Raw genomic sequence first — 14,647 nt, 5'->3', positions numbered from 1 at the left:
TAAAATGCCAAATGCATGAGCAATAGGAGAATGCAAACCCTTGTATGATATTCTATAAGTACATTTCCACACGCGCCTATATAAAGCACAAAGTGGTGCAACACACTGCCTGACTTGAAAAGCCCAAGGTTATCTTTTTTTTTCCTGAGTAAAGTTATCTAGGATGTGTTGACACGTCACACCCGGGCAGTGTGGCTGAGCAGAGATGATTAATATAATTAGCAGACAGGTTACAGGTGTTCAGTGCTATGGGATTTCACACCAAGCCTGCATAATTGTTTCTGGGTAGAGAGTGTGGCACAGAAGATGAAAAAGGGCAGGCACGTGACATTGCACAGCGTAAAAGGAGAGTAAGTTCAAGGCGCACATGGCGAGCAGTCACATGTCTATCTGAGTCATCGGTGGATAAGACGCCTCTGAGATGTAGAGTGAAAGTCCCAGCATCTTGTTCGAGGGCGTGGACGGACAGTGGTCATTTGAGAGCTGCTCCTCGCAACGACCTTCGCACAGGCTGGGCTTCTCTTCGTCGCCGTCTGTTGGATGGCGCTGAACGGGACTGACGACTATCACGCGGGCACCGTCGGGTGTCTCCATCTTCCTCTCATCCGGTGGATCTTCCTCCCCGGGACGTTCAGCCTGGGTAAGAAGAAGATGGCACAGGATCGCTAAAGGGAATACTGAAGAAGCAATGCTAAGGACAAATATTAAGCTAATCTGAATTAGTAAAGTATGCTTCTGTAATAGCCGAACTCCTACTCTTGTCGTGAGATGTAGGAGGCTCGGCAAGCCAGAAAAGACACAAGGACAAAACACTTGTGATGGCCACATTACCCCGAAGTGTTCACGCACTAGTCCGCCATGACGTCATCAATTTGGACAGCATTCACCATGGCGTTTACTCCGAGCTGCTATTCTCAACACTGAAATTCCGCCATATTTATGTACAGAGTTGTGCATAAAGGACACGGACACAAGAAAGAACTATGGGATGCACAAAGTGCTCTTTATCAATAAACAATTAACTAGACCGGGGTAGGTTGGCTAGAAGCATCTAGCATACATCCTAACCAGGGGTGTACGCTGGACATTAATTCCGCCCAAGGCTGATTTAGTAACGTTGGATTCTGCCATAGTGTCGAGTTCGTCATCTTGTCAGCTCTCATTCGTTCAGGAGGCCGCTATTGCCTCTCTGATTGGCTCAAAACACCGCCATTGCAGAAGTCAACGATATAGTATCAGTGTCCGGGTAACATTCTATTCGGGACATTGTCAAATGCAGCTGTGATGTCAAATTCACAATTCATGTCAAATTCTGCAATGGCGGCTTTTTGAGCCAATCAGAGAGGCCATGTATAGCAGCCCCCTGAGCCAATCATAGTTGACAAGACAACGAATTTGACAATATGGCAGAATCCAATGTTACTAGATAAGCTTTGGGCTGAACTAGCGCCCAGGCTATAACCCTGGTTAGGGTGTATGCTGGACACTTCTAGCTACACTACCCTGGTCTAGTTAATTGTTTATTGATAAAGAACTACTTATTGGAATAAAGGTTAAATAACCTAGCAGATTTCGAGAATGTTTCCATGTGCTAAAACGTTCGAAAAATTCGACTTAACCTATCGGTGCTGAGGTTGCAATGCAAAATTCAAGAAAGCCTAATTCAAGAAAGATAGGCTAATTTTCTCCAGTTGGAAACAATATCTTTTCCATGAAGTGACGAAAAAAAAATACCGCATAATTAGATTAAGTTATAGTGAATAATAATCAACAGATTAATCGCAATCATCTACTCATGTCCGCTGGTGCAATTAATGTGTTTGTTGGTAATGTAACCCTTCAACTTCGCTGCTGCTCTACTCGTATTACAGAATTACTGAATGTCTTTGTTGACACTCGATCACGCACACGCATATTGTATATACTACACAATATGAGCAAGTAGCGTTTCTTCTTGCCCTGGAAAAAGTTGGAAAAACGCCAACGTGAAGCAGAGGGGGAGGGAGGAGGAAATAGAGAGAGAAGGCAGGGATGTTAACCGGAAATGCATCTCGTTGGCTACCCTACTGTGGGGGACGGAAAAGAGGGAATAGAAAGATGAGAGAGGGGAGGGGGAGGAAAGCTGAGGTGAGCTCGTGCAGTCATGTGGAGGGTCTGAGCTAGTCAAAGATGTTCACAAAGGCCAGTCGCCCTCAAGAAAGACAAAAGTGCCTTCATAGTTTTGTGGGCCTATGAGCGATGGGAACGGTCTTCAAGTAGCACCTGCAAAGACAACGGCTGATCATCCAGTCGTCGCAATGCGATAGATAATGTTTGTCTTTCCGACTGACAATGGCACAATAAATGTTCAATGTTCTCTTCCACACCACAGGCGTCGCATGCAGAACTGTCGGTCATTGCAATCAAAGTGTGTACACTTTCGTGAAAGCCACTCCCTAACACAGTCAGTATAGAAGCAATGCCTCACGTCGGTGAAGCCCAGGTGGAGGTCAGAGTTGTAGCGAAGGTTTCAGTTCGTACAACCTAGTGGGCCTTATATTTAAGGTGTTCCATTCTGTTAAAGAGAGCTTGTGCGCCAGTGACGAAGCTGCGTTGCAGCGTCTGTCCTGGAAAAAGGAATGGGAACGCTGTGTTGTTCTTGATGTGAGTCCCGAGCAGCTTTGTCTGCTTGATCATTTCAACTGATCCCGCAATGGCCAGGTAACCACTGGAAAATAATTTCGTGGCCTTTCTGTTCGACGTCGTGATGAAGTTTCACGATTTCGTGTGTTAGCTGTTCGTGAGCTCTATGTCTGAGAATTGACTGCATGCTGTGTAAAGCCAGTCTTGAGTTGGAAAACACGGCCCATGTACCAGGACACTCTGTGTCAATAAATCGAAGCGCTCTGCGCAGAGCCGTGAGTTCTGCAGCCATGGACGTCGTGTCATGTGACGTCTTGAATTGCAGTGCTACTCCTCTTGTCGGTATAAACAGCACCCCCACCAACGTGAAGCACCAACGTGAAGCAAACGTTAAAAAAGAACTAGCTGTTCCTCACCGTGACTTCCGCCTGCTCGCATTCGAAACTGGCTATTTTATTGCCGTTCTTGTCCCCTTCATCTTCAGTTATGCTGCCATCCTTCCTACTTGCCTTGGCCCTGTGCAAGAAAGGTTAAAGAACTACTAATGATAATTGTGCCCACATGTACTACTACTACTACTACTACTACTACTACTACTATGTACACATATATATACAGGGTGTCCCATGTAACTTCAGCCAAACATTAAAAATATGCAAATGCCACATAGCTGTACAGTACCAAGGTAATGTTGTCTGCCGTCGCTTGGAGATCTACTCAGATTTTTTTTTTCATTTCGCCTAAAGAAATAATTAGTGTCAAATTAATTAACCAACTTTAACAAGTAAACTAACCATAATATAACCAACTATTATAATTAGATGAAAAGTGTGAATGCGAAAATTGTAGAACAACATGAAAAACTCCTGATACAGATTCATGTTGCTCAATACGTGCTACACAAGAGTATGTTTCTGAGCGTGAAAGAAGCCCGCGAACACACGCAAAATTGCCGCGTGACTGGCCGCTATATATATATATATATATATATATATATATATATATATATATATACACTTTTTTGTTGTAACATCCACTTTGTATATTGCAACTTGAGATCCCTGAAATTATACTTCAGCTGTGTGCCTTCCCCTCTTATAATTTCTCTGTCTCAAGGCGCCTTCTCTTTCTTGTCATCAACATCTTGTCACCAGGGTGGTCCTTTCTAAGTTTTACGGAATTTTCAAATATCACCTGTGCCAGATAGCACGATCCTTGTCCTTGTGCTTGATTATTCGAAGAGGCGGGCATTAAAGCACGAGAAATCGAAACACTTATTCAAACAATTAACACGAATCCAATAATTAACTTCTCAATTGATTGCTTGGGCACACATTGCAATTTACTAATTGTAGCTGGTGAATTTGCAAGACGTATCCACTTGAAATTAATTTCCAGGATGACACCAGTTTCGAGATATTATTTCCCAAAGTGTAGAACAAAATACATGGGTGTTCCAGTTACTTTTGTGGTTAAATGCATAAGAGAGCGTTTTGTTGAAAAAGTAAGCAGCACGACAGTGCAATTTTAGGGCAACTTTGATGGCACATATCTCCAAACGGACGTCATTCTGGAAATTCATTATAAGTGGATACGCCTTGCAAACTCTACCGGCTACAATTCGTAAGTGGCAATATGCGCCGTATGGTAACTAATTCAAAATGTAATTACTCGATTTTGTTAATTATTTGGATATGTGTTTCGATTTCTCATGTAATTCCCGCCTCTAAGAATAATCCAGCTCAAGGAATAGAGTTACGTTATCTGCAACAGGCTATTGTTAAAAATTCCATAACACTTAAAAGTTATCACCCTGTATATTTTGGGATGCGTCACACAGGCCAATGCAGAACAGTCGCACTTGAGAAATGATGGCGAACAAGCAATCAAGCTGTGTGAAGCATCTTTCAGGCTTCTTCATTGATTTTGCAGCGGAATTAACACCCGAAACTAAATCTCTGTGGCAACTTTTTTTTAAAGAAAAACCAGCGCCATGCAAATAAGGCCGACTGCTTTCATGAACGGCAGAGAGGCCAGCTCCCTGGGGCGATGTTGAAACGGGTCAATCACGTTGCTCACTTTTACAGCTGCTGCCTTCCACATTTTTCTTTTCTACGTCAGGTGTTGCAAAATGCATACACGCCTCATCCAAAACAGAAAATTCAGCTTTCACTGCTATAATAAGCTGTTGGTAAGCGTAGTCGCTGGCATGGTTCACCAAATGGCAGTGTTCGCGTCTTGTCGACCCCGTGCGTAAGCAGCCCACTGCCGAGCAAAGTTTACTGTTGCTTTAAATAGCGCCGTGAATGACGGCTATAATCTCAGATATTATGAAACTTCATTGTTTTAAGCCATATAAAAAGCAGGGGAGAGATGGGGAAGAGAGGACAAACGAAGGGAGGTTGGCCAGAACATTCGGTGGAAGAGGTTATTAAGTAAGAAAAAAGGAGGGAGGGGAGCGAAATCGAAGTAAGAAATGTACAAAGAAAGGGGGTATTACAGGTAGAAATGTGCGGTGGCATCGACGCAAGTCAGTTACATCACTGAAAGACGTGAGAGTGTACGCTATACAGCATAGAACACCACGAGGGAGCAATGGGAGGCACTACTGTTTACCTCGGCCCTCGACGACCAGCTCAAGCTAATCCTGAGAGCGGAGAAGATTGCAAGAGCCAGCGGAGCCCTGAACTAGGGGCTCCGACAAAAACACTGATTATTTTCTCAATTAAGTTTCTCTCTCTCTCGCTCTCACACGCGCGCGCACGCACGCACGCACGCACGCACACACACACACACACACGCACGCACGCACGCGCGCGCGCGCACACGCACACACACACACACACACACACGCACACACACTAAAGGACCAGAGAATCATTAGCACGAGTGGCGCTTGGGAACCTGTAAAGCTAGCTTCTCCACATAGTAACTTTTGTTGCGCAGAAGCGAACTTTAACAAACACGTTCTCGTGTGGCTCGCACGCACCGGGCGTCGCAAAGATTGCCTCATATTGCCTCAGATTGCCTCAGATTCGAAAGAACAGTGATTTCAGCTACGCGGTACCTGTTTATTGAACTACACTGACGCAAAGCTAACGGTAAAAAAAGAAGTCTCGTGCAAACGACCATAAGAAGAAACAAAGTACAACAAACAAGCAGGAAATTGCGTTATTTATTCATTGTTTCCTTTAGCATTCGTCCTGTGTAATGAGCCTGTCTTCTTGCGATCATTTGTAATTTGTATTAGGCCTCTCTCGCGATCGCTTACTTGCGCCAACTATTTTCAAATCACAGTACGGCAAGGTGATATGCCCGAGAAAGGCAGAGCTCGACCGACCGTTGCCCGCGAACGGCCGAATACCACATTCGTTGCACGTGCCCCACCGGATCCGCCCTTCTACGCTCCAGTGCGTTTTCGACGATGAGAGGAGAGACGCGGAGAAGTAGCCGCATCGTTTACAGATGTTGCAAAGTTCAATTGGCGGGAAGTAAAAGCGTGCGGTACGACACCTGTGCTCACCTTAGCTCTCTGGCCTTTTGGACCCTGGCGAGGCGTTCCGCTTTGTCCCTCTCTTCCTGTTCGCGATGCAGCGCTGTGTCCCGTTCCACCCTGTCCTTGAGCTCCTCCCAGTTGCGGGCAATGTGACCCAGGAGCCACTGGAATCCTTTATCGATGCCCGGATCTCTCTTGCGCCTTCGACCGCCGAATCTGATGGCGCAGCAGTTCTCCTGCACGTCCCAGATTGACGCTCATTTCAGGAATCGCGAAAGTTTACCACAGCGCGTACATAGCTCGCATTGCGAACATGATCAAATAAGATACAACAGGAATACGCGGCATCATTTGTGCCCCGTTACTTGTTCCACACACTGCGGTGTCTGAGTGGCTATGGCGTTTTGCTACCAAGCACGAGGTTGCGGGTTCGATCCTCGTCCGCAGTTACCGCATTCCGATGGAGGCGGCAGACCATGTAGTCGAAATTAGCGCCACGTTTTGTCAGCCCGGCATGCGAGAGGCCTTTGCCGAGAGGGATAAACTATACCCGCTCACTTGTGAGGGATATTTGGCATGCGCTCCGTGGTTTCGGAAGCGACGGATAAGTGAAGAGCGCCAAAAAATGACGTCGCAATAATTCATTCTCTGAAACATTTATTGTACGGAAGTAGGGAGTATTGGGAGCTTTAGAAGTAGGGGACCCAGAGTTAGGGAATGCTGTCTATATCGGCCAGTTAGGCGTGCAAGAGAGCGCAAAAGGCATACAAAGAAGTCGGCGCGTGAACTTCATATTCGCCACAGTGGTACAAGAGCTCCGTCGGAATCGACGTCATTGTATTCCTTGATTTGAAAGTCCGTTTCATTAGTCTGAACAGATCGCACCGCGCGACACCAATACCCGCCCGTTAAAGCCCCATAGCGCCCGTCGCACAGCCAGCCAGTCCAGCCGCGGCATGTATACCATCCGCTTTCTGTATGTACTTCTTTTCTGCGCATAACGTTATCCTGGCGTTATACAATTTCCCGTTTCCTTTGACGACTCATCAGGGGGGATAACTGCTAGTATGTTTCTTGCCCCGTGCTACAGGCAGATAAGCGAGGTTCAGGGGAGCATACCACTCGGGTGGGGCACTTGTGCTGGTTGACCATATTCTCCAGGTCTAGCAGGGAGCACATCTCCATTTCGTCGACGGCCGTCTCAAGGTCCTGCTTGTTGAGCAATCTGCACGTGTAGCGAAAAACGGTTATACATGTAAGTTTGGCTGACAGAGGCCAAGATGCTGTCGGATAGGAAAAGTGGCATATGGAAGGCACGCCAGTTGGTGAACAAATGAAATACGTCTACGTACTCTAGACCGAATAGACGGGTGTAACGGCAACGCTTACTTACAGGGACGGTGCCATGGTAGTATAAAGGAGGGGTGCGGTTCTCATGAAAATAAAATGAAAAAATGAAAAGTAAAGGGGACGCAAGTCCCCTACCCCCTTGTCTGGATCCGCCAGTGCTTACGTAGCGGCCGCATACCAAACTTGCAAGACTGCCCCCTATATAAGGATACATAGCCGCTAGAAGCAACGAACAGGTACATTTATTTATACCCTACTGACCTACTCACGGGGTCCCTGATCATGAAAAATAAATTTGCAAGGTAGCAAAAATGAATTCGAGCGCGCTCGGAACCCCCTCTGCTAAACAGCAAAGCGTGCTTAAAGAAGAGACAATACTATGAAGATATTAAACAATTCCTGCGGAAATGTAAATTACAACTGGCCCTTGAAGCACCAGAAATGAGCAAATAGTCCCAGCACGGCTTCGTCGTCTTAACTTGACTTTGGACTCGTCGCCAAGTGGAATTACAATCGCCAGAGTACCAGCCATATGGCAATCAACGCTTATAATGATGAAGTGAATACTTTGGCAAGGTTGGATGAATAAAGAAGTAGGGTCTATACAGATAATTATTTATCAGGTTCTGACAAAGAAATGTGGCCTTGTAGAAGCGACGTGTCGATTTCGGTATCTTCTCAGGCTCTGAGCAAAAACGTAAAGTAACAGTCTCAGCGGTAGTTACGTTCATACACAGGTGTAAAAAAGAAAGAAAGAAGGAATAGCGTAGAAACTCTGGCACCATATAGATATATGGTGAGGCATTGAAAAGGACTACCGTAATTGTGAAGTTCCCTTCCACGTCCGCGGTAATTCGGCTTATGCAAGTGCGATTCATTGTTAAAGTGGACACGTCATGTGTATAGAGCACGTGCGAATTTTTCGCTTTGGCAAGCGCACAATTGCCCGTCTTCTCAGCAGACAGATGACTTGTGGCTGGTTGGCGCGGGCACCTTTCCCACACAACTGTGCAGTTGACAGCAAATGAAAAAGGCTGGATTCTTGCTTAAATGAAAACTGTTTATTATCTGCAGAGCGTCGGCGTGAAGCGTGTTGCTGCCTTCCTCGGCCGCGTCTTTCGCTCGTCTCTCGTGCCGTTTCTCCGGTTTGGCTGGCCTCCGGCTCTTCTCTCTCGCCTCGCTCGAACCCCCGTGTCTCCTCATGGGTCTCTTCTTACAGTCCCAGGAACCATGGCAGGGCATCGGTGCGAAGTCTTTCCTCGTGTTTACTCAAGGGTCTCTTGCGGGGAGCAAAGTACCATGCGGGGCGTCTCGTGATCTACAAGATTGCGGCGGTGGAGCACGCTGCCTGACAGGTCGGCGTAAAATGCGTGACGGCTAAGTTATGAGAGTGCGCGCCGCTCACACAGTGCATTGACATCTCTGCAGCCGGCACGATTGCATAGAGTGCTCCCTTTAAAAATTGGCCGCGCTGTACGCACAGGGCGTGCGCATATATACTCACACGAGCAGAGGCTTCCCGCTGATCCGCGGGTCGGCCAGCACCTGCGCGACGGTGCGGCGGCACTCCGGTGCTCTGTGCGTCGCCGACGCGTCCACCACGAGCACCAGACCGTGGGCGAGCGCGTAGTAGCGCTCCCAGATGGCGCGGATCTTCGCGCCGCCGCCCAGGTCGCAGAGAGTCACGTGGAAGCCGCAGCGCTCCGTCTGGACGCTTGAGAAGCCCACCGTCGGAACCACGTCCTCAGGATTGCCCTCTGCACAGCAGTCGTTTAACCGAACAATTAATCAACCGATGGCGCTTAACCCCTTCAAGGAGGTGTGACAGTGTAGGGTTCCGGATTAATCAGGACCACCTATGTAGGGCTCTTTAAAGGGACACTAAAGCGAAACAATAGATCAGTTTAGACTAATAAATAATTGTTTGAGAATTCTACAGGCAGACATTTCAAAATAATAGTTTGATTATTAGATGAGAAAATGAAGGCCAAAGTATCAGTATTTGAATTTCGCGCCGAAACCCCGACGCCGGTACGTCAGTGTGACGTCAGGGATTGCATAGTATGTTTTCGCATTTGGGTCGCGCTGGCTGAGTAAAGGTTCCCGAAACTTGCCATGCTTAATATATGGTTCCTTTAGGACACAATGTAGTAAATCTGTACTGTTATATACTTAAGTATGCCTTAGAAGATGCCATCAAAATCCATGACGTCACAGCGACCAGTTGCGGGAACTTCAAGGAGGCGTCGCCACCCGTCTTTCGTTCTTGTGCTTTTTCTGGCTTACCAAGCATCTTATCGTGGTGTTTTTGGCGTCGTAGAAAGGTAATTTATTGATGCAGAAAAACTAATTTTTCTCTTTAGTGTCCCCTTTACGTGTGCCCAAATCGCGCTACATGAGTGTTCTGCATTTCACCCGCCATCGGAGCGGCGAGCCGCGGCGGGCTGAATTTGAGCATGCGAACAGCAGCAGAACGTCGGAGCCATTAGAACATCACGGTGGATAGTCCCCGTTTACACTCTTTATATAACGGGTGTTTCTACAAAGACTTTAAGGAACATTTAAAAATAGCCGTTTTGTAATATAAGGGCGGTTCATTCGGAGACACATCGTCAGTGGTGGCGACCATGGGGCGACGGGAGATAAGTGGTAATTAGTCGCTAATTAACGAAAATGCAATAATCAACTTTTGAACCTTTAGTTTCAGCGAGCTCATCGTAATAGAAAATTGAAGCGAGTTCTCCGTACAAGCCGTACATCAACTTTTGGATCTGCAGAAGTGCGATTACCCGCGGAACTGTGGCACGACGAAGTTCGCCTATCAGAACGCGCGAAACCGAAACTGGGAGGCTGCAGCGAGCGCAAAGCCACGCCTCTCGAGGCGCCGTTCTGCTTGCGTCACCCAGCAATGGACAGCCGCTGCGGCAGCGAGAAGGGCAGAGCCGCTAATTATCACGTATCAGCCGCCACCCCATGGTCGCCACCACTGACGGAATGTTTCCGAAGGAACCATCCTTATATTTCAGAACGGCTATTTTTAAATATTACCAAATGTATGCGTAGAAACACCCGGTATCGCGATGCCGTGCTTGCAGGTGTTCTCTGATCTGAAAACAACGAAGCGGGTAAAAGAAGAAAAGACTACATCAACAACAACAGTGCTACCTTTCCTGAGGATGAGATATAGGCGATAGCCGTCGAGTCTATTTCAGGCAGCGCACGTGTACAATAAGGTGGTTCGAATTAACCGGAACCACGAAAAACCCGAGTATGCATTACCGCGTGTCGACGGTAATACATACTCGCTTTCGAAAGGTAGGGTACGAAGAGTAAACGAATGGAACAATAAAATAAAGAAGAAAATTAAGTAAATGTGTTGGTAATTTTTTTTTTCTTTTCACTACCAAGACCAAATAGCACTAAAACTTTATAAAGCAGGCGCATAATTACAACAATGACAAATGGTACACCGCGAGTCCAGAATTGCGATAACTAAACCGCTGAAAACTGGCTCTAGTTTGTTCGATATACTTATATGCTCAGCGCAAAATGTATTGGCACAATGTTCTTTCATTCCTTTTTCTTTTTTTTTTTCATCGAGCAACACAAATTGGCTAATATATTGTTCAGGATACAATTTGTTCAACATTGCATGTATACCTCTCAACAGGTGCTTCGTTGTCGATGTCTTTCCAGAGTTGTCAAGACCAATCATGAGAAGCGTGATGTGCCTGAAACAGAAAAAAAAAAAAGAAAAAAGAAGGAACATGACGTATGTCTTAGCATAACACCGAAAAAGGCTGTCGTAATATATTTGTCTCATGCGATACTCGAACCTAGTGCCATGATACCGACGTAAAAATATCTTAAGCAAAACGAGTGACGTTTAGACTTCAGTACAGATAAAACGCATACACCTTACTCGGGAACGATGTAATACATAAATCTATGTGGTGTATCAAATACAAGAGATGCACTAACGCGGAGCATCATAATGACGAGATTTCAACAATTTAGCCGCAGGTCGCAGTGGGGTATGCATAAACGTCACCTTTTGGTTTTTATAGAAGCACATGCCCCCATCTCCGCCTCGTCTTTTCTCTGAGAAGGAGTAAGCGAACAGAAACACGCGTTACCAGGGGAACACAAGCAGAAACGCAAGAGTTGTGTTCCGAAACCGAAACTGCTCACATATAGCACACTATGACTCTACGTCGTTTGAAGAAAAAACCAAACGAATTTGTTACATCATTACAACATAAATATGGGTATAAAAAAGCTGAACAAATGTTGCAGCAAATAAAACGGGAATAAGAAAATTGTCGTCAGTTTGACACGCTCACGGCACAAAACCCTTGATTGCACATCACAATCGGGCAACCTAGTGCATTGTTTTGCTGTTGTAGTTGATGTGTTTTTCTTGCTTTATGCAAACATTGGATCGCACGTTACGCCGGTTGTGGCTTGTTCTGTGGTTGCACCACTGTCGAGAATGCTGCGAAGGTAGCGATCGTGCGCTGTGCTTGTTCAATGAACACCGCCATACAGTGGTATCTCCGGCACTAGCTTTGCTCCAGTGTCGGCGCTAGAACCGCAATGGCGTCGCCCATGAAAATACTCGTGTGCGGAGATGTTAGCGGTGAGTTTGACAAACTTTTTGACCGTGTGTCCAACGTCAACAAAAAGAACGGGCCGTTCGACATGCTGCTTTGTGTTGGCGACTTCTTCGGGCCCGACGCTTCGCGATGGCTTCAATACAAGCTGAGCGGGCGCAAAGTCCCGTTGCAGACATACGCCGTTGGCGTCACACCGGACTCGTATTCGGAGTCGGACCTCGCGGACAACGTCGTCCACTTGGGTTCTCGAGGAATTTTCACCGGTGCTTCGGGGCTGAAAATCGCCTATTTCTGCGGAAACGAGAGTAAGGACGACAAACCTGCCAGAGGCGAGTTTGTCAAGAAAGAGGCGCTGGAGTTTTTGTCCCCGATCGCCGAGAGCACAAGCCACAAGGGCATAGATATATTCATCGCATCTCAGTGGCCCAAAAACGTGAGCAAATATGCTCACACCGCGTCCGCTGAAGAAGAAAACGGTTCGGATGTCATCTCTCTACTCGCCTACTTTCTTCGACCTAGATACCACTTTACGTCGTCCGGAAACTACTACGAGAGGACTCCCTACAGAAACCACAAGATACTTCAAGAACAAGCTCGCCACGTTACACGATTCATTTCACTGGCATCCGTCGGCAATGCGGCAAAGGCCAAGTGGCTGTACGCTTTCTCGATCGCGCCCATGTCGGGCATGCCGAGTGCAGAACTCGTGAAGCAGCCGATTGACGTGACCGAATGCCCGTACGAGTTCAGCGAGTCAGACCTCAAGGATGCATCCAAGTCGCAACAGTTCTTCTACGACCTCACGCCGGCTGCGGAAAAGGGTAAAAAGCGAAATCGTGACGCCGGCGGCCAGCAGGAACGCAAGAAGCGCCCTCCGCCAGCCCCTAAGGGGCCCTGCTGGTTCTGTTTGGCGAGTCCTGAGGTGGAGAAGCACCTGGTGATCAGCATCGGTGAAAGCTGTTACCTGGCGCTGGCCAAGGGAGCACTTACTCCGGATCACGTGCTGATTCTCCCGATCGGTCACCATCAGAGTACAGTAGAATTGGACGAAGAGACATTGGAAGACGTTGTAAAGTTCAAGGAAAGCTTGAAGCAGTACTTCAAGACGAGAGGGAAGCGACCTGTCTTTTTTGAAAGGAACTACAAAAGTTCCCACCTGCAGATTCAGGTTGTGCCTGTGCCTGAACCGTTGATGCCTGGTCTCCAATCTGTGCTAGTGGACTACGGCATGTCGCTTGGTGTTGACTTAGATGAAATACCCCGAAACTCAAGCCTGCGCCAGATTGTAGACCCTGGACGACCATACTTCTATATGGAGTTTGATAACACCAAGTTGTTGCACAGGATCAAGAAAAACTTTCCTCTTCAGTTTGGCAGAGAAGTGTTAGCCTGTGAAGAAGTTCTCAACTTGCCAGATAAAGCAGACTGGAAGGACTGCAAAATGTCCCGGGACGAGGAAGTGTCAATGGTGGCTGAATTTCGAAAACAGTTTGAGCCCTTTGACTTTACGTTGTGATGCATTGTACATTCTGTAAATACACAGCACTGCACACCATTCACATGTGCTTATTTCCATATTCAGTTTTTGTAGCTGTAGGAAAGTGAATGTATGATCTCATTGCTCTGAAAATATTAAAGGAGAACAAATTGATTTCACTCTCTGTTTGGCAATGTGTTTCCAGGTGATGCTGCGTGTGGCAAAGGACAAGCAAAAGGTTGTCAAATTGGTCTGACCACCTGATAGATGTATTGTGCAAATCTCGACACATCTTCCAGTGCAGAGTTTGACTTTTTCTATAACATTACTTCCTGTCACTGTGGCTCTACATTTAACAAAGGCAATCTACCAAGTACATGCAAATTCAAAGTCTTCAAAGGATAAGCAAGCTACCATTTTATTCTGATTTATTAATGACACTAGTGCTAATTCAGAATATTATTTTTTCTGTTCATGGTCTTGAACTTTAGATGTAACAACCAACTAAGTTCACGTAAGTAACTTGCAGGTAACTGACTAAACTGTTAGAGGCAGTCAAGAAGGTTTAACACAAAGCAAGAAGCTTCATTTCAGATTTTGAGGAGAAGGCATGTTACAAATAAAATAAGGAAGAAAACTCTAAGCAAGATTTTGAAGTTAGGTGTATCTAATGGCTTATCAGGTAGCAACTACCACCTTTGACTTTCAATGTGAGTAAAAAAAAAAGAACTTTTGTAAAGAAGAATTTACCAGTGCAAGATATCTACATTTGACTTGTGCTTTGTACTTGCATTTGAGCATAATGAGCTGCTGCAGTTCATTTTCAGAGCACCAAATAAAAAAAGTACACTGGAAAATATTTCATGCAACAAGAAAGGCTGCATTATGTCACAGTAGTAAACTGTCCATTTTATTCTGTTTACAAGTCCCAGCGACTAGGGAGCTGCCATTATTTTCACCTTTCACAATATAGCCATCAGTAATAAAAAAATTCACTTATTGTGAAGATAGCAGCATGATTGCTTAAACATGTAGATTGTAATGGGTAGAAATCCATTGTAAAATGTGGTGGTGTTTATGGTAGTG

The 14,647-nt window shown here is 46.1% G+C and overlaps 2 protein-coding genes across 3 annotated transcripts; one reads left to right on the top strand and one right to left on the bottom strand.

Annotated features, from left to right (window-relative positions):
* Window positions 1–6: 6 nt before the first annotated feature.
* On the bottom strand, window positions 7–11,551 carry LOC126522700 (ADP-ribosylation factor-like protein 13B). Of its 2 annotated transcripts, XM_072288765.1 has the most exons (7): window positions 11,520–11,551; window positions 11,129–11,199; window positions 8,973–9,225; window positions 7,238–7,343; window positions 6,146–6,354; window positions 3,039–3,138; window positions 7–636 (listed from the first exon to the last, which is right to left on the bottom strand). In XM_072288765.1, exons 1-7 carry the CDS (start codon window positions 11,549–11,551, stop codon window positions 379–381), a joined length of 1,029 nt encoding a protein of 342 aa, XP_072144866.1. In that variant the 3' UTR covers window positions 7–378. The 2 variants fall into 2 exon arrangements, with proteins under 2 accessions (XP_072144866.1, XP_054922514.1); XM_055066539.2 differs by lacking the exon at window positions 11,520–11,551 and having other exon boundaries at window positions 11,129–11,508.
* A 289-nt stretch (window positions 11,552–11,840) lies between these two features.
* LOC126522698 (CWF19-like protein 1) lies at window positions 11,841–13,735 on the top strand. Its single transcript, XM_050171473.3, has one exon. It carries the CDS (start codon window positions 12,065–12,067, stop codon window positions 13,598–13,600), a length of 1,536 nt encoding a protein of 511 aa, XP_050027430.1. The 5' UTR covers window positions 11,841–12,064; the 3' UTR covers window positions 13,601–13,735.
* Window positions 13,736–14,647: the final 912 nt, after the last annotated feature.

Source organism: Dermacentor andersoni, chromosome 6 (assembly GCF_023375885.2).
Source record: "Dermacentor andersoni chromosome 6, qqDerAnde1_hic_scaffold, whole genome shotgun sequence".
NCBI lineage: Eukaryota > Metazoa > Arthropoda > Arachnida > Ixodida > Ixodidae > Dermacentor > Dermacentor andersoni.
This window is presented reverse-complemented; position numbering and strand designations above follow the sequence as displayed.

What these genes read in the sequence shown, in the direction of transcription:
- LOC126522700 (XM_055066539.2), bottom strand. Translation starts at nt 11,291, where the DNA reads ATGAGACAAATATATTACGACAGCCTTTTTCGGTGTTATGCTAAGACA. An exon ending in CAAAAGGCCAGAGAGCTAAG is followed by an intron (nt 3,139 to 6,145) that starts GTGAGCACAGGT and finishes TTTCTTGCACAG; the next exon opens with GGCCAAGGCAAGTAGGAAGG. An exon ending in GCGAGCAGGCGGAAGTCACG is followed by an intron (nt 637 to 3,038) that starts GTGAGGAACAGC and finishes CTTCTTACCCAG; the next exon opens with GCTGAACGTCCCGGGGAGGA.
- LOC126522698 (XM_050171473.3), top strand. Translation starts at nt 12,065, where the DNA reads ATGGCGTCGCCCATGAAAATACTCGTGTGCGGAGATGTTAGCGGTGAG.